Genomic DNA, 20489 nt, shown 5'->3' with positions numbered 1-20489 from the left:
TGAAGAACAGTAGTCTGAAAACGGAAGGTCAAGAAGCAAGAAGAAAAAAAAAATCAGTTAAATTCCATTTTAGCACATTTCATTTCCCTGCGCAGTTCACGCTAATGCATGTGTTCTGGTCAGATCATTAAGTGTGCATCATTTTCTTCCTTGTAAAAATTTATGATTGTCACAATTAAATCTCATTCTATCGTGATCCCATCACTTTGCGTACCGCTCATGGATCATGGCACGGAAATAAATGCACATTTTTCATTTCATATAAAGCTTAAAGCCAAAGATTGGAAGAATTGCAATGGTGAATTGCAAAGCATGATTGTTCTTGAGAAATGAAATCTAAACAAAAGAAACATATTAAATACCAATATAAATAGTACATGGAAGAGTTGAATTGCAGGAGGAAGTAAAGTCACAAGAGGAAATTGGAACAGGAATAGGTGTGGACGTTTATAAAATACTACATGGATATTGGTAAGAGAATTACCCGTCATTAATGATGTTAATGTATGTAAGTAATGTGTAACGGCCATAGCGAAATCAGATGCAGCTGAATGAAAGTGATCATGAGTTGAAGTGGGGCCTGCTTGCTGTAACTATTAGAGTAGCTCACTACATATATAAACCAAATTGCCGACAAAGATTTCATCTATACAAATGTAAGTGTCGGCGCACAGTTAATTGGTGATTAAACTTTTGAAACAACATTTCATAACACTTAATTTCGAATAGTGGATTAGACCTAGCACTAATGCACTATAACAAATTGAGTGGTTTTTTACTATACATTAAACAATGAGTAACAACTAGCAAACTAGCTAGCGTTTGGAAATACAGATTACAGAGAATTAGAGAGCTTACTAAAATAGTTAGCAGATTACTAATAATGTGTCGTATGAAGGTTTTTTATTGATTAGTGATTACCTTAAATCATGGAAATCTCGGATCTTACACACCAATATTTAATTTATTTTAGTTTATATTTATATACTATATGGCACGGTTTTCCAGTTTGTTCCCTATATATAGTCTAAAATGTCCTTACATTTCTTCACAGGCATACTATTCCTTTATCCTCCTTGCTTATTAGTACTACTCCTACTCCTCTTAAGTTTTTTATTCTGAGGGCAGATCAAGCTAGCACGTATGGAAATTCCAATTCCGCTCTCATTTATGTTACTCTTACTACTTGTACCTTCCTGCATTTGCTCTTCCCCACTTCAAGATCCTGAACTAGTGGTTGAAGATGTACAAAAGTAGGAAGCAAGCTGCTTTTCTCACTATCAACATTTTTAAGACTGTGCTTACATAGTTACATGTACTTGCATATTTATTCGAGCATCGTAGTGAAAAGGGTAACAAAACTTATGTCCTATTATTTTTATTGCAGGAGCATTAATGCCTCAAGGAGGAACTTAGCATTTCTTTCTTGTGGAACGGGGAACCCCATTGATGATTGTTGGAGATGTGACCCCAATTGGGAAAAGAACCGGAAGCGTCTAGCAGATTGTTCCATTGGGTTTGGTAAGCATGCCGTTGGGGGAAGGGATGGTAAAATATATGTGGTGACTGACCCCGGTGATCACCCTGTGAACCCCAAGCCAGGAACACTAAGATATGGTGTGATCCAAGAGGAGCCATTGTGGATCATATTCAAGCGTGACATGGTGATCAAGCTCAAGCAAGAGCTTATGATGAATTCTTTCAAGACAATTGACGGTAGAGGAGCAAGTGTGCACATTGCTGGTGGACCTTGCATCACTATACAGTATGTGACCAACATTATCATTCATGGGATTAACATCCATGACTGCAAGCAAGGAGGGAATGCCTATGTGAGGGATTCCCCTACACATTATGGGTGGAGGACACTCTCGGATGGTGATGGAGTGTCAATCTTTGGTGGGAGTCATGTTTGGGTGGACCACTGCTCTCTCTCCAATTGCCGTGATGGGTTAATTGATGCCATCCATGGATCCACAGGCATCACCATATCCAACAATTACTTGACCCACCATAACAAGGTCATGCTTTTGGGCCACAGTGACACTTTCACTAGGGACAAGAACATGCAAGTCACCATTGCCTTCAACCATTTTGGAGAAGGGCTAGTGCAGAGAATGCCAAGGTAAGAAAGATCTATATTTGGATCGCATGATACTTTAATTAGAGCTACCTATAGCTACACTTATAGGCTATAGGCTAAAGTTTTAAAAAATAGACTAATTTTGGTCGCAAAGCCAAGATTTTTTTTTGAGGTGGCTTTTGTTTACAATTTCTCTCAATATCAAAAAACTTAACAAAATTGCAATTGGAATTTAAAACCTTGTCTATAGGCATAGCTATATGAGTGTTTTTCACTTAATTTTGACTCTTTTTTACTTGAAATCATGTTAACTAATGTTTGAATAAGATTCCATCATTCGAGGTAAATTCAAACACGCACTTATGTGGACAATCTCTACATTGGCAGATGCAGGCATGGATACTTCCATGTGGTGAACAATGACTACACCCATTGGAGAATGTATGCCATAGGGGGGAGTGCTGCCCCAACTATCAATAGCCAAGGGAATAGATTTCTTGCTCCCAATGACAATACCTTCAAAGAGGTTAGTGGGAGAAAAATAAGTTTTTTCCTCTGTTGACTTTTAATTATAGCTTACTTTATAAAGTAACATATAAATTATGTCACACGCATTCACTAAGAGGATTGAAATATAATAATTGGTTTTAGAATTTAGGTAGATATAATTATTACAGTTGGTGGTAATTATTAATTTAGAATAACTAATTTCAGGTGACAAAGAGGGAGAATTCAGCACAGAGCAAGTGGAAGAATTGGAATTGGAGGTCAAGTGGAGATTTGATGTTAAACGGTGCGTTTTTTACGGCATCAGGAGCAGGTGCATCTTCAAGCTATGCAAGAGCATCTAGTTTGGCAGCAAAATCATCTTCACTTGTGAGTTCTATAACAGCATCAGCTGGATCACTTAGCTGCAGAAAGGGTTCACGCTGCTGAGCTGAATGAATGATTCAGGAGGAACGAACACACCCCATATTATTAGTATATGATATGATATATTACATAGTAATAAAGGCAAATAATGCATGCCAAGTAACTGCATGTACCTACTTCTGGGGGAAAAAAGTGATTCAACTTTTTTGTATATGCAACTTTTTAGACATTTTTTCTTTTTTTGTAACGACAACCTTAGCTTGTGTTCACAACACAAACGATCCGCTTTGTGGTATCGTACATTACTAAATAGTAAGACCAATACCGAGTGGGTTGATGAACACAACACAAGCGAAAGAGTTGATTGATATAATTGAATGTTCAATGAATGGAGAAAATTAAGTAGGTTCAATGAAATGCTTAATTATCTTATACTTCTGTTCTGTTTCTGCCTCGATTTGGTTATCCCATACTGTATCTATTTAACTGTTTTAGCATTTTAATTGTTACAAAATTATAGATGTCTTGTAATTTGTAAATTTAACACTAAATTTACAACTTTTTTTTTTCAACTATTCCCTTGTTTACATTGAATTTTTTTGTTATTCAAAGATAGACACCACCGGCTAATCACTCATCAATGAAAATGTCAACTTAACATTTTCTCTAGACTCTCCACTGCACAAATATTTATAGATAATGGTGATTCTAATAACATAATTAAATAGGGATATTTTAATCTAAAATTTTAACATTTAATATTTTTTAATGGATGCACAATAACCTTAAACATCTATAATTTTGAAACGGAGGAAGTATTAGTTAAAAAGTTAAATACATTTTATTATTTTTGTCTAATTATTTAAAATAACTTGATTAATTTTTAAAAATATTCTTAATGCACTTTGTTGTAATTTTTAATACATCTTAATATAATTTAAAATAAAAAATTAAATAAATAATTATTTTAGTACCTGAATATGTAAATCAATAATAAATTAATCATAAAAGAATAATTTTTTTTAGTCTTTAAATATATAATTATCACATTTTGTACACATTTAATAATTAAATTAAAATTTTTATTTTTTCACAAACTAAATTTTTACCGATTTATACATTAAGATATCAAAATAATCATTTATTCTAAAAAAAAATCTTTATTTCTAATTCTTCAAGAGGAATCTTACAAGAACTTTTAATCAATGAACTTAGAAAGATGGTTTATCATATAGTAGACGATAAGGCTCACATGGAGTGGAAGGGAAGGGAAACATATATATCGTCATTGGAAATTGGAACCACGTAGTTGAAAGATAGGGCCATTATCTGGGGACAAGCATCTTTAATGACTTGTGAATGCATTAATGAATTTGACACACAGCATCTATTGTTTAGACGGATTGATTGATTTTCTTCTGACATACAAGGCAATGAGTTTGAAACGCAACAAGTTATTTTTCTGACACTTAATTATCGCATTACAAAGTGGCAATGGTTGAAGTTTAGTATTATGTGTCTCCGACAAGATACTGAATGCTATAAATGTCACCACCAAACACTAATTTTCAGAATGCATTGCACAATGGAAGATTTGGCATTTTTTGTCCTCTGTCTCCTCTAATTTACTCCAGATTCAAGTTTACCATCTGACTTATTTTTCTGTTATAAAGTTCAATTGTCTGTGATGATTATAATGGCACAGTTAATTAGGTGGGCCTTATTTTGTTCTATTTATTTTTCTCCATAATATATATTAAAAACAATAAACGAGTATTAAAAAAAATACAATCTAGATTAGATTCATATTTGTGTATGCAATAATATATATCGATGATAAGAAAACGTTCGAGCTCTTTCATTAATACTTACAATCTTACTAACCAGCATTTTAAGATATCAGTTGATGAATCAATTATAAAAAATTATTGAAAATTGTACTAAGGGTGTATTGAAAAATATAATGGAAGTACTTTAATAACATTCTTAATGAAGTATTTTTACTTTTGATTTCTAAACTAGTACATTAACACTTTTTTTCTATTGAATATGAAAAACAGATTGATGCGGTAAAAACGAAATCCCTCATTCGTTTGATAGCAGGAGAAAGAAAGAGTCTGATAAAGTTCATCTTGTTTATATCACATTTTATTCTTATTTATTGTATTTATGTCAATTTGCATGCATATATTTTTCTTTTCTTTCATTTTCTACACAATAAAACATGGTGGATCATATCTTTCTTTCCTTTTTTTTTTTTTATCAAACAACTTAAAAGATTATCTTACTTTTTACTCTTTTCTTTTCACTTTTTTTCATAAACCAAACATTTTCCTAATACTTATTACAAGCTGGAAAATAAAAACTTTTTTTTTATCGGCAAAAGAAAAGAAAACTTACTACAAGAATGACAAGAAAAACATCTACTAGAAATATGTTGTGTTCAAATTGTGTGATAGAGATTTGATCAAACCATCAATGATCAAGCACACTAATGCTGCAGCCTGCAGATACACAAAACCATTTAGATATCAAGAAGTTAAGCCAATAGTTGCGCGGAGTCACCTTTCATTGAGTTATTAGGATGAGATTGAGAAGCAGTGTTCACTGTGTGCATTTTGGTTGCTAGATGCAATATATATGCTCTCATCCTTTGACACTTGTTTTTCTAGGGGCGTTCCCACTTTCTACAATCTACATGTAGGACCAAAATTATTATAAATCCATCCCAATATGAGGGGCCTATGATTTAACCACTAATAATTTGCCCACATGAACAAATGAGGGGTTTCAGTTCAGACACAATGGCTTGGCTGTATAGAAAAGAAGATGGATTACAGTATGTATGCTTATATATTTAGTCATCCCTTCACAGTACTTCATTTACTGCAAAGTATTGACATAATTAAATAATTTAAAAAGTATCACTTTATTTACCGATGTTAATTTTAATATGTTGACTCTCTCTGATAATTAAATATTTGTGTCTTTATGTTAATTTTGTAGGTTGTATACATACATTGTACTATCATATCTTATTTGTGCCTTAGAATTTAGATTTAGGCCTGATGCCTTGATATATATGATTCTTAATTTATATATTTGCGACAAACTTTTAGGAAAAGGCAAGTTTATGGATAAAAAGAAAAATCATGTTCTGTGTCTCTTGCTTGATAAATCAAAGCTCTCCCCAAGCTGGATACTTGGATAGAAATTTAAATAAATAATTTTGTATAACCATTATATTATATTATTGGAGGTCTCATATGTCATTTAGTGATATAGTAAAAAATAGTGTGTATAAGTGAGAATAACTCCTACTCTATAAGTTAGTTCTTGTGATTAAATTAAACTTAAATCTAAATTATAAGATGATATTGGTATCAGAGTCTATCATATTAATTGTTGTTAAACTTGTCATATTGTTTATTATCATATCACTCATACACATATGCTCCACATGGGATCTGGATTTCTTGCCGTTAGAAAACTCACGTATTCAATTAATTACAACCGTTAAATATAGATCGAACTACTCATTTTATCTCAATAAATTTAATTTAAAAAATCATTATTCATTCAAAGGCTTTTATTCACAAATGTGTGAATGTATAGAATCCATTTCGTAGGACATGAAGGATGTGTGTCGGATAACTCACATTGTTTAATGATATGACAAAAGATAATATATATATAAAAAGGGAACCCTCACTTTACGTTTTAAATCTAAATCCATATTTTGAGAGATATCCTTACCATTTAAAAGAAAATTGATAATATTCCTTGGTTATTTAACATCACCAATTTGGTGATATTGTACTAATGGATGTCACTTGAGATAATCACTTGACCTTCATTAAGCACATAAATAGTTAAGAGTGTTACACCACCGGAAAGACAAAAATAATGACTTTAAATATTTTAGGGATGAAAAAAAAATACATAGATAAAAATCAAAGAAAATTATTTTCAAGCACTTGAATCAAATTTTGCTCATTTTAGGGGGACCAAAGTGAGTGGTTTTAGATTTTTGAAGGATAAAATCAAAGAATTCTTTTACAAAGATCAAAATCAAAATTTCCTAATTTATAAGAGGCAGAAACATAATTAAATTAACTTCCTTCAATAAATTTAACTTTTCACTTCTGAGCATGAGATAACACTTTTAATTTTAGTATCAAGTTTTAATATAAAGAATTCAAGCAAAGAAAAATTATAATATAAAGGCTTTTTATAATTTTATCTAATTATAAATTATATATATAATAAAATTATTGGCATTTTAATTACTTATAAATTGATTTTAATTGGTTGACAATATATCAAAATTAAGGCGTGAGTTCTCTAAATTAAGTAACTCACTTTGAAGGGTAAAATAAATAATCTTAGTTGTTGATAAATGATAATAAAAAAAATCAACAACCTATAATTAATATATATATATATATATATATATATATATATATATATATTGAGTCCTTGAAATTATTATTATTATTTTAAATTTCTGATATATTTTGAGTCCTATAATTAATTAATATATAAATGTCACTCATTTATTTTATTTAAGAAGTTACACTATCTCAGTAACTCTTTTATAGATTGTCATATCATTATGTAATTAATGAAACAACTGAGATTGTGTCATATTATCATGTAACTAACGAAACAAAACTTTTAATATATTATAAATTCAAAATATAAAAAATCTTTTGAAACTCAAAATAAAATCAAATATATACCGGAAACCTAAATATTATTTAAACCTAAATTATAAATGAAAGTTATTAATGTCACTCATTTATTTTATTTAAAAAAAAATGTAACAATCCACACTCAAATGTATTTTCAGATCAATTAAACCTCATTATAATTTTATTGAAATATCACTAGTTAATTTTCTTGATATTATTTTTTTATTGTTCTCTTTTATAAGACTCAAATTCAAAAATTAAACTCTACAAATAAGAAGGGAGTCTGAAAAAATAATTTATAGTAATCAAAGGTTGCTTTTTATCCTGCGAGGCAGGGAACAAAGAATTTCTCAACTATATGCAACGCCGGCTTTTCATGGTTTCTAAAGAAAGCATTTGAACTGTATATAAATTTATTCTTTCCGGTGATAACAATGATTTGTCACTCTAATTTTATATATGAAAAGTTGTTATAAATGGAAATAAATACCAGAATAATGTGAGGCAATCTACACGACTACACCCACAACATAGAATAGTCTGCTGGAAAATTATGCATTTAACCATTTTTAATTTCTTGAGAGAAACCAGACGGCAGTTTAGCCTCCAAAAGTAAAAGGAATTCTGATTTGTTGATTATTATAAATTTAATAAACAAGCCAGCTATGGGACTCTGAATCATGCTGAGCAATTCGATCACAATCCGAGGATTAATAGGAATTCTCATACACATTCATTCACTATTGTTGAACATGCAATACATATAGGGACGTTTCACTAAGAACGAAGGACACAACAAATTTGTACAATTATTTAGCGGGAGTAATTTGACATGAAAGCAACATGTAACTTTTCTTGAGCCAATATTACTATTCATCAAAATAAAATGATAGGTGAATTATTATCAATTGGTGCGAGTTGTTTCAGTTTAACCGGTGATCTCGAGTATGAATCTCTGAATATGTGGTTGGCCAATTACATTAAGTATTCATAGATCTTTGTCATTCATGTCAGATTGAACAAAATTGTCTCCAATAAAAAAAATGTGATGATGTGAAAAAAACAATGATAGGATGGACATATTACATATATGTGCCGGTGAGAGTGAAAATGTGAAATATATCAATCATCAATTAAAAAAAAACAAAACTGTACCTCATTTAACAACCAATACTACGTGCAGCATAATTGATGGATGATAGACAAAGAAAGTGCCAGATTCTGATGCTGTCAAGTGTCAACTCCAACGGTACCTCTTAGGCGCGAATACAGACAGATACTTCATAAATCTCAAATTTCATCAGTGTATTGTGATTTTTTTCTTCTTATCAGCATAATTTGCTGATTAAAGTAATGGTCTATAGACTCTATAATAGTGTGCAAATTGACCTTGGAATTTTTAATGTACAAATCCCGGACATTAAACAAGCTTCTCTAGTTTAATCAGGAATTCAGAATCCTTGATCTCTCAGTTTAATTACTACCTATATAAGCTCAAGTTCTATCACTTTTATACATATAGAGCAAGTCATATATAACTGTATAATTTCCCTCTATTAATGTTCCTCTTATTCTTCCCTCCATTTAGGTAGTTCTAGACATTATGGCATTTTCATTCACATTTCTGTTCCAGTTCTTGCTTCTTGCCCCATCTGTGATCTATGCTTCTCCAGTTCAAGACCCTGAATTAGTGGTCCAGGAAGTGCAAAAGTATGTTATATTCAGTAATTTGTTTTCGACATGTTACAGTCTTACACACTACTCCCTCCCCCGTGGCCCGTGTGGTATCTTTTAAAATGTTCCATCTTCAAACAAAATTACGCTGTCTTATTCTACCAAAATCTTAGGTTGCTGAACAGAAAGATCTTTTATCTTTTGTTTTGATTCATTTTTCTTTTTTACCACATAAACTGCATCTTGCATTACCAGTTGGTTTGTACTATTTTACTACAGTCAATTACCATGAAAATACGACAAAAAGTATTTGGAGACAATAAACTCTTGTGTTAAACTTAGATGCTATATTTTTTATAAGTAACAACTATTCATCCCTATATATTAAACTAAAGTCTTGAGTTATCTTTTAATTTATTTATCCTTAAAGAATGGCGCTGTGGTTTTTAACTTTTGTATATCATATATCTTAAATTTTAAATTCAAATTCTTTTAATTTAAACTAATTATGTATATTATTCTTATGCACTTCCATGAATGAATAAAGTAGAATATTCTCCGCATGCCTTATGTGATGAAGCATGTCACAGTGACCACAACTTATTGTCGACATGAGAGCACTAGGAATAGAACAAACACATGTTAATGTTAGTGACCACAACCTTTTATGATGAAACATATGTACCAGCGACCTCAGCACAATTGCATTTTTTTTTTTCCATAGGAGCAATCGATTACCATAGGAGAAATTTGAGTTTTCATTCTCATTAATGATCAACATTTTTCAATGGAATTAAGCATGATGACACTGAAATTAAGGAGCATGTTCTTTAACTTTACTGTACAGGAGCATCAATGGATCAAGGAGAAACTTGGGGTATCTTTCTTGTGGAACAGGGAACCCCATTGATGATTGTTGGAGGTGTGACCCTAATTGGGAAAGAAACCGCAAGCGTTTAGCTAGTTGTGCAATTGGGTTTGGTAAGCATGCCATAGGTGGAAAAGATGGAAAAATATATGTGGTGACTGACTCTAGTGATAACCCTGTGAACCCGAAGCCAGGAACATTGAGACATGGCGTTATTCAACAAGAGCCATTGTGGATAATTTTCAAGCATGACATGGTGATCAAGCTACACAAGGATCTCTTAGTTAATTCTTACAAAACCATTGATGGAAGAGGAGCAACCATCCACATTGCTGGAGGAGGACCTTGCATTAGAGTGCACAAGAAGACCAATATCATAATCCATGGCATACACATCCATGATTGCAAAAGGGGTGGCAGTGGTTATGTGAGTGACTCTCCTAACCATCGTAGCTGGAGTGCGAGATCGGATGGTGATGGGATCACAATCTTTGGTGGGAGTCATATTTGGGTGGACCATTGCTCCTTGTCAAACTGTTTTGATGGCCTCATTGATGTTGTTCATGGCTCAACGGCCATCACCATTTCCAACAATTACATGATACACCATAACAAGGTCATGCTCTTGGGACACAGTGATTCCTATAAAGCTGACAAGAATATGCAAGTCACCATTGCCTTCAACCATTTTGGAGAAGGGCTTGGAGGAAGAATGCCGAGGTAATTAATTAGTTGTTCTGTGCCAAAAGATATATAAGCCTAAGCCTTGTATAGCTTGTGCTATAATTCTTTGTATTAGAAATTAAGAGGAGCAGCAGCTTGATTTAATTAATTTCCTACACAAATTTGCAGATGCAGGTTTGGATATTTCCATGTTGTGAACAATGATTACACACATTGGCAACATTATGCAATAGGTGGGAGTTCATCCCCAACTATTTTCAGCCAAGGCAATAGATTTGTTGCTCCAAATGATGATGACCACAAAGAGGTGAAAGATACATAATAAATGAATAGATAAATAAACTAAGGATTTAATTTTTATGCATTAACATTGTAAACTAATTTTAGATTATGATGCATTCACAAATTATTATTTAAAAAGACAACAAACTTATTATACATCATAGGGTTATGATTAGATGACTCTTTAAAAGTTTTCATATAATCAAAAGATTGTCTTTCATAGTATATTCAATAAATTGAAAAAAAAAAGTGATTGGGTGATTTCAGGTGACCAAACATTTTAAATCATCAAAGAGTGAGTGGAGGAAATGGAATTGGAGGTCTGAAGGAGATGTAATGTTGAATGGTGCCTTCTTCACGCCGTCCGGAGCGGGGGCAACTGCTAGGTATGATAAAGCGTCAAGCATGGCAGCACGACCACCTATGCTTTTGTCTTACATGACAGCTGGGGCTGGAGCGCTTAGATGCAACAAGGGCAATCTATGCCACTAGACTGCCAGTAGTATCGATAGTTCTTAGAAAACAATTAATTAATTGAACTATGCTACAACTTTTTGGCTTGCCAAAATTTCCATTTTTCTAGTTTAAGTGTTAAAATACTACATCAGCTGTGACATCCATTCCCATTAAGGGGCAATGAATGATAGAACCGTGCTGTAGAACAGGGAATCGAACAGAGTATTAAGAGGGGGGGGAAATTGCTCTCTGTTGATCAAGTAGCCTTCATAGTCCATAGTTTAAATTGAAGCTGCTGTAATCAAGTGACTAAGTGTAAGTGGTTAATGTGTTAAAAGTTAAATCATTTAGATATTATTTGAATTTGATCCAAAAATAATTTATGATTAGATTTTATTTTCGATCGAATTCTAAATTAATTAGGATTCATTTTCCTTGATGAACTAAAGGTTAAGAAAAAAAAATCCTGAAAGGCCACTAAGGTTGACACTACACTTAATAATAGACTTAATTCCTCCATACAGAGTCTTTAGACATTCATGATAGGAGCCGAACCACTCGTTCGCTACAATAATGCGCATTACATTTACTCCACCTCAAGGCCTAGAGAATGAACCAGCACCATTTGATTAAAAATTGTTTAATCCTGATGCCACAGTAAACTGATTTTTTTGAAGGGCTATATAATTAACTGCTTAATTTTTTAAAGGGCCATAATTACTGCTTTTAACTTGTTATTAACCTTTCTAAAAAAAACTTGTTATTAACCATTCCCTCGGTTGAGTCAGTTCCAATTAATTTTTCAAGAATTATTTTTTAAATAAATTGCACTCCCATCGGACAAACACAAGGTCCATAACTACATTAAATAAAAGGATTTTAAAGCACTTTAACACTTTCAACTAGACTTCAACCGCTGAGTCACACAACCAATCAAACAACCATCATAAGGGCCCAAAACAAGAGAGTCTCATGTATGTTTAATTTTAAGTTGAAAAATTAATTCTGAGATTAAACTTGATTTTAGACCAATTTTAACATATTTTGTTACACTTTAAAAAAAAATTCAAAATTAATTCTGAGTTCAAGCAACTTGAACTACTTTGTGTTGGATCCAAAATTTTATAATAAGTTTTACTTCTAATCTTCATTCTATAATAAAAACATTAAAACATAAATCATCACTTCAAAATCAATTTTGATAACACTTATGCAAACACATACTAAGACAAATTTTCACTGTCAACAAACTAAGATTAAAACGTCTATAAAAAAAATAACTAATCCGTAATGTTAAATATCAAAAGCATTGCAATTGCATTAAACAAAACAAAAACAATCGCCCAACTCCGATACAAACCGGGCCAAAATCTTGCATTTCAAGTGAACGTACGGACTCTTACTACAACCAAACCGATCGAAACAAAATAGTATCACCAATTCAGCATCTTGACGTAGACCATGACTGAGTTTAAAAATATCAGTACTCAGATGGGGAGATGACATCATCAATTTTCAGTATCATCTTGACAACTTGAGTAGCGAGTAGGAGCTGTTGCTGCTTTCCGATCAAAGTTTCAAAGACATTTTGCTCACGCATGTCATTAGTGCCAACATCATTACAATCAATGCCAAAGTGAGGGTTATTATCCTGAAAGCAGAGTTAAGGTCAGCGCCATGATATACATAAAAGTATATCAACATTAAGTCCAGATGTTTAGCATAGTCAAAGCAATCATCATGTTCAATCTATATTACCTTTATTTGCTGAGACTTAACAGCAGATAATGTTTCAATTGGTTGCAGGCCACTATTTTCAGCAAGGGCCATTGGGATGGCCTCCAAAGCATCCCCAAATGCTCTAATTGCATACTGCACGGAAAGAAAATAAGCAATCAATAATGCTTTTGGAATACATTAAAAAATGTTTGTTTAAGCAATGACATTATTTTGATCCATAGTCAATAACTCAGTATCGCTTCTATACACTACAAGTGAATAACAATGATTTTTAATAGCTTCTTTAAACAGGTGAGTTCATTGGATTCACTAAAAATGTAAAAACTCAGTTTATTCTATCAATAAAAATTAAACCACTTGAGTTTAATAATATCCATACCTGTTCTACTCCAGGGTATCTATCAGCAGCTGCCTCCACAGCTATAGAGCAAGAAATCTCAGCTGAACCACCACCATAGACAATAGAGTTGTTCCGGATAAGATTCCTAGCCACGCACAAGGCATCATGAAGGCTGCGCTTTGTCTCCTCAATGATCATTTTGTTACCTACCAAACAAGAGAGATACTTTTAATTTGTCAAGGTTTATTAGACATTTATCAGTCTGAAAAGTCTATTTTAAAAAGCTCCACAAAATATCCATAACTTGAAAGTTGCAAAGCCTTATACAGGCAGTATTTAAAGCTGCATTTTGGATTGATGGAATGCAGAGGAATGGAATGGAATAGATTTAAGATCCATTATTTGAATTGAAAATAAAGAATGGAAGAGAATGGCAAGTGATGGAACCTATTCCATCTGTTTCCATCATTTTTTGTGTCTTTTTTACCACTCAAATTGGAGGTATTGGATGGAACCCATAATTGATTTCTTATTTTAATTATAATACTGTATTTTCATTGAGTATGTATTCACTCGAACATCTCCAGAAACTCCAAGTCTACTGTATTTATATCCCATTCCACTTCATTCCATTGTAATTCATTCCATCCATGTCTTTCAATCAATTCACACACAAATGTAATAAAGAAATAAATACAATATTGAACAACAGTACAGTTAAAAAATTATCTTTCTCCAAGTGGGTAACTAAAACTTCAAAGAAAAACAGTTAAACAAAGGAATCAAACAGTGTGTCTTTACCTCCACGAATGAATATAGTTACAGCCCTTGAGTTTGCACAATGTTCAATGTACAGCATTCGGTCTTTTGTTGTACCAAAGGACTTTTCTCGAACCATACCAGCCTTAAAAAATAAATCACAAATCATTGTTGCTTTGCTTGTTGTCAAATTCAAATGTACAAACAAAGCATGAAAATAACCACCCCCCAGCAAAGGATACAGGAAAATGTTACCACTGCTACATGTTCTGAATTACTAACCACCAAAATTGCAAGTGAATTCAAAATGACAACAGACTGCAAAAAAATTTAATTTGCAGGTCCTGTAATCCCACGAAAGGAAATCAAGAGCAAGATTATACCTTTCCCAACTTTTCTGGAGATAACTCCTGAAACCTAGGAACAATTCTTCCACCTGTATTTGCAAATAGATCATTGCTTTGTTAGTAGGCATAGAAGAATATCTACAAACCCACAATGTACAGCCTTACAAAGAATCCACAAATTTTCAAACATACATATGATAGTTTAATTACAACATACCAGTTGCTATAGCTATCAATTCCAACTCTACACCACCAACCCATCTAACAGCTGGCAAGTTCCTGTGCATTAAGAGATGATTTGCTTCATCGTCAAAACCCCATTGGCAAATGACAAGGGTTGCACCCACATCCTGCACAACCATTTGTCAGTTCCTAAATACAAACACATTCTAATTTCTAGGGAGACATAAAGGGTGCCGAGGGGGTTAAAAAAGATAAATTAAAATTTAAATCCCAAAACTAAGTAAGGAGGCAGGCATTACAATTAAAATTATTAGAAAGTTAAAACAAGAGTAAATTGAAACCTCACCTTGCATTTCTGAACCATGTCATCAAAATACTTCTGTTCCTGCAACCTCAACGTCTGGAACTTCTCCACTGTATCAATGTCAACCTTATGCTTAGTCTTTGGCTTGGGAGGCTCAAAGGGGCATGTGAGGATAGCAATTTTAGCATCCTCAATTTGCTTAGGCATTTGAGGATGACTCATATCCTTGTCCACAACAATCCCATAGATCAACTCGGTATCCTCCAATTTACCCCCAACTTTCCCTTCCACTTTAATTAGATCCAAATTAACATCCTTCCTCGCCAGATCAGCAACAGCAAGAACAGCCTTAACAGCAATCTCAGCCAAGCTACGCTTACACCGATTCACACTACACCATCAAAACAAACAAGAAAGCCATCATGATAAATAAGCACGTTACCAATGCAAGTTATGGACGAGCAATTATTAGGTTAAAAGAATAATAATTGCAGTTACATTTTGGAGGAGAGGGTGGTCATGCAAGTTTGAATGAGGGGCTCCAAATTGGACTCGTCGAACTCGAACTTGTTGGCGACGCGCTCGAGATGCTCGACGGCGATCCTGGACGCCATTTCGTAACCCTCGGCGATCCTGATGGGGTGAATTCCCCGCTCGAGGAGGCGCTCGGCCTTCTCGAGAAGCGCGCCGGCCATGACGACGACGCCGGTGGTTCCGTCGCCGATTTCGTAGTCCTGACTCCGCGAGAGCTCCACCATCAGCTTCGCGATTTGGTTGTCCACGTCCATCTGGTCAAGGATCGTGGCACCGTCGTTCGCTGCAAAAACAAAAACAAAAGTGAAGTGAGAACTGAACTTAACGCACTTGCGAGCGAGGGATTTGGAAGTTACTTACTGATAGTGACGTCGCCGTCGGGGCTCTGGAGCATCTTGTCCATGCCTTTGGGGCCGAGGGAGGTTCGGAGGATGCGAGCGACGGCTTTGCCGGCGGAGATGTTGGCTTTCTGAGCGTCCAAACCTCGAAGTCTGCTCTTCTGCTCCTGTTCCTTCAGGATTATGAAAGGCCTTCCGAACTCGTCGAAAGCCAACGCCATTTTCGATCTCTCTTCTTTCAGTCGCACAACAGAACAATCGCGATTCAACGAAGAAGAAGAAGAAGAAAAAGAAGAAAAGACACTCTAAAGCCCTAACCCCACAACCTTCTATTATGCTTCCTTCCTTCCCACCTTTTTCTGATATTTCAATTACAGAAACCCCCAACCCGAAACAAACATAGGGCTCACGCTCATGTTTGTGTCAACTGGGCTGGGCTGGGCTGGGCTAGAAAGTCCAGGCCCATTTATCTACTATTAGCTAAGGCACTTGCTATATACAAACCTTTTGCTACGTACACCCTACCCCCTTCTTATATTTAAATTGACCATTATACCCTTTTTAACAATAGTTTGCACCCCCTGGTGTATCACTCTGTTACACGCCTTCCATAACCCCAAACTTCACGTTAAAACAGGGGAGGCAGTAGCAATAAGTTCTATTCTGCAGTTGCACTTCTTTTGGGCCTTGGATGATGATCCCTCCCATCCCAACCCCCTTTTTTTCTTCCGTAAACCCCACCCTTCCTTCGGTGTCGTGGTTGTCTTCGTCTTCTGTAACCCCATAACAGGTCGTCCTAAACCCTATCTTATTTCGCACCCTTTCTTTCTAGAAACGTTGTTCCGCAGTTTTGTTCACGGCTTTCCTTAGTTCCTCTCACTTGCATGGACAGGTATGTGACATTATAATTTTAATTTTGTTTTCGATTGAAAGCGTGGTCAAATTTAATTTTAATAATTTAATTTTGTTTTTGTTTATCCTTTTTTTTGTGCCATATGCAAAATAATAAAAGTGAATTTGGATTCATATTATTAAAGTGAAAAAGGAAAAATTCAAGTGAATATCAATTAATAGAATACTTATGTTTGCAATTTGCTTTTTCTATTGGAGATTTTACAGTTCTAGTTTTGTTTTGGGAAGTAATAGTGGATTGTGGTCTTGCTAGGGAGTTTTACATTGGGAAAATATGATGATGGGTTATTTGGCACTGCACAATAAATTAGACAAACAATTCAGCAACTAATAGAGAATCAGATGCATTTACTTTGAGATTATTGGAGGTTATATGCTGAATGATTTTTTCAAAGGAAGTTTTGTGTGAGTGGTGCGAGTTCATTGTTTTGTGTTGCATAGTTGACAAATATACACAATCAGTTATGAGCAGATATCTTTTTAAAAGCCCAAGGCTTACCATGTGTTTGGATGGGGGATTTAAAATTTTCTAAAAAATTTAAATACACAGCATTTTGATTGTCTTGATTTAAATTCTTTTCATTTTGTAAATATTTTGTTTGGATGAAGCAATTCAATTTCTTGTATTTTAATTTTCTTGTTTGGACAAAGTAATTTAATTTCAAAGTAATTCAAATTTTCACAACTCGCGATTCACGACAAAGATGGGGCAGTGGCGACCAATGAGGTCCTGCCACACGGTTCGCGACTGCAATCACAAAAGGGGAAAAAATAATGAGAGATGCAACGACATTGTATGGAAGGAAGAGAAAATCACAAAGAGTGAAAGGGGAAATGGGAACAAACGAAGTGGTATTAACCCATGCAGTTCATGGGAACGATGTCGCCGGATCTGTAAGCGACAGTGATTGGAAGAAACGCGGTAACAAAAGTATAAATGATAGTGACAGAAGTGGTTTCGCGGTAGCTGCTGCAGCCATGGCTACCAACAATCAATTATAACTCCAACTCAGCTTCAACGTTTCAGGATTCAGACTCTGACTCACGGTGTCATTTTGGAGCTTAAAGCACTTTGCCAAAGGAAACCCAACTTAGAATGATGGTGTGGATCAATAAGGTGCAGACGAACCTGGAATCAGAGAGCAAAGAGAGAAAGAGGGAGGTGGTAATTGTGCGTTGAGAGGGAGGGAGAGAGAGTGTTGGATCAATAAGGTGCAAACCTAGAATCAAAGAGCAGAGAGAGAGGGAGGTGGTAGTTGTACGTTGAGAGGGAGGGAGAGAGAGAGCACTAGCTGGTGTGTTGTATGTGGCTGAGGAATTTTAATTTATTTATTTTAATTTCTTTATTTTTGGTGAGAATTTAAAATTCTGTGAAGTTACTATAGTAAAATGCTTTATAAAAATGATAGTATTTTAATTACTTTTAAAATTTCCCCATCCAAACAGATTATATTATAAGGAGGCATTTTAATATCTTTGTTGAAATACTTTACCTAGTTTAATTTTCCCATCCAAACATATTGTTAGTTTCAAAGGTAGAATGGTGTTTTGTTTGGAATTGTGTGGTGCTTTTTATGGGTCCGGGGTTGGTATTTATAATTGGGAGAGGAACTTACGAGACCACAGATTCCTTATTTGTATATATGATTGTATGCTTATTTGCTAATAAGGTACAACTTGCTTTGTTTGTTTCTTAATAAAATATTCATTTGCTTAGGAAAAATCTTAATCCTTAAGAGGGTGTTTGGATAAGGACATTTAAAATTATGAGAAATTTTAAATTCTAAGAATTTCAAATACTTTAATTGAAATTCTTTTATTTTCAAAATTTTGTGTTTGGATAAAAAAATAAAAATTGTGAGGGTGAAAGAAAATGAATGCAGAGATAAGAGAAAATATGATTGGTGTGCTTCCAAAGAGAAGAATATTGATGCGGCATGGAGAGTTACAGGGAAACTGGGACACGACGGTATACACCACCATACCCGACCACAACATTCAGTCAACGGTGCAAGGCATGGCCCAGACCCTCTATGCCGACGAGCACCTCCACCGCGTGATAGGCAGCCACGACTGCTCTCCTGATTGGCGGGTGCAGTTCTACGTGTCCTCCTATGCTCGCACTCGATCGACACTTCGCGAGTTCAGATGGTGTTTCTTGAATAAGAGGATCATCAGCGTGAGGGAAGAATCATGAGTTCGAGAATGAGATTTAAGGAATTTTCAAGTGGAAGAGACGATGAAGGTTATAAAGAAAATACATAAACAGTTTGGAAGGTTCTTCTACCAAAAAGAGAATATCAATTTCTCATCTTTTAGAAGGAAATTAAAATTCGACATTTTTAGTTGTTTAAAATTTCAAAAATTTAAATTTTTCATAAAAAAATTCAAACAATGAATTTTAGATTAAAGAAATTTAATTTCTCTAATAAATTACTTTCATCATTTAAAATGTTTTATCCAAACGCATTCTAAGCGATATTTTATTCCTACTAGAAATGTTTTTTCGAAATGACATACCAGAAATGTCTTTTCAGAATAGTATTAAGTCAAAAGGCATATATATCTTAAAGATACCAATCTTATATGCAAATTCATTCATTCATTATTTTATAAAGCTTTATGTAAATTTTTGTATAACTCAAAAAGCTCCCAAAATATTTCATATATATTGAGAGAATAAACTAAAGAGTTGAGTATTATATCTCAAAATACTTTGTATATTATAACAATGAATAATCTATCATAAGTAATTTTGATGATATGCATAAACCATAAAGCTAAACCTACTTGGTGAGTCTCTAGAAAGCCTTACATTCTACTTGTCCCAAGGCATGACAAATCATGGAAACTATCTCAAAGGGAAGCCTTTAAAAACTTTGAGGCTACTTTATCATGGTTTCCGGTTGAGAAAATTTTCACTTGGCAGCTATTTCAGCAATTCTTGAAATCATGCAACATAATTGTGATGTTGTACACATAATGGACTTTTGTATTGGACATGGTGTTCAATGGCCTACAATGATTGAGGTTGTTCCACATATGCACAAAACATTGAAAATGACATCAATCAAATGTGATGGTGGGGTCTTGAATGTGTTTCTAGTCCCTCAAATTTTGAAGAAACCAGAATGCATCTCTATGAGCATGTCAAATATTATGATTTGAAGTTGAAGGTTTGAGATTAAGAAAATGAATAAAAGGAGTGGGAGGGAGAGTTCTTTCTACCTTCAATTGCATTATTAATTTGTCCCAAATGGAAAGAGTAAGTGGTAGAAAACATGCATTAGAGTTTCAAACAGTAATATTTTGCATGATGACTGATTTATTTCAAGCGTGTTATGCTTAAATGTTCTTTAGGTAAGAGTTTACTTTTTACGATTGTGTGTGTATGATATGATGTACATAGTTCAAGCTA

At 33.9% G+C, this 20489-nt stretch overlaps 3 protein-coding genes across 3 annotated transcripts; 2 read left to right on the top strand and 1 right to left on the bottom strand.

Annotated features, from left to right (window-relative positions):
* The first annotated feature begins 1013 nt into the window (after window positions 1–1013).
* Window positions 1014–3373, top strand: LOC100816256 (probable pectate lyase 5). Its single transcript, XM_006591416.4, has 4 exons — window positions 1014–1253; window positions 1388–2125; window positions 2471–2609; window positions 2798–3373. The coding sequence occupies exons 1-4, from the start codon at window positions 1144–1146 to the stop codon at window positions 3017–3019; spliced, it is 1209 nt and encodes a 402-aa protein (XP_006591479.1). The 5' UTR covers window positions 1014–1143; the 3' UTR covers window positions 3020–3373.
* A 5823-nt stretch (window positions 3374–9196) lies between these two features.
* On the top strand, window positions 9197–12054 carry LOC100801136 (probable pectate lyase 5). The gene is made up of 4 exons (XM_041006945.1): window positions 9197–9360; window positions 10172–10912; window positions 11045–11183; window positions 11426–12054. The coding sequence occupies exons 1-4, from the start codon at window positions 9254–9256 to the stop codon at window positions 11648–11650; spliced, it is 1212 nt and encodes a 403-aa protein (XP_040862879.1). The 5' UTR covers window positions 9197–9253; the 3' UTR covers window positions 11651–12054.
* Window positions 12055–12847: 793 nt separating this feature from the next.
* On the bottom strand, window positions 12848–16556 carry LOC100817323 (T-complex protein 1 subunit epsilon). The gene is made up of 9 exons (XM_003538536.5): window positions 16182–16556; window positions 15786–16104; window positions 15330–15678; window positions 15018–15150; window positions 14837–14889; window positions 14496–14598; window positions 13734–13900; window positions 13373–13486; window positions 12848–13265 (listed from the first exon to the last, which is right to left on the bottom strand). Exons 1-9 carry the CDS (start codon window positions 16378–16380, stop codon window positions 13095–13097), a joined length of 1608 nt encoding a protein of 535 aa, XP_003538584.1. The 5' UTR covers window positions 16381–16556; the 3' UTR covers window positions 12848–13094.
* Window positions 16557–20489: the final 3933 nt, after the last annotated feature.

Source organism: Glycine max, chromosome 11 (assembly GCF_000004515.6).
Source record: "Glycine max cultivar Williams 82 chromosome 11, Glycine_max_v4.0, whole genome shotgun sequence".
Lineage (NCBI taxonomy): Eukaryota > Viridiplantae > Streptophyta > Magnoliopsida > Fabales > Fabaceae > Glycine > Glycine max.
The sequence above is the reverse complement of the archived record's forward strand: the minus strand, read 5'-3'. Positions and strand labels throughout refer to the sequence as shown.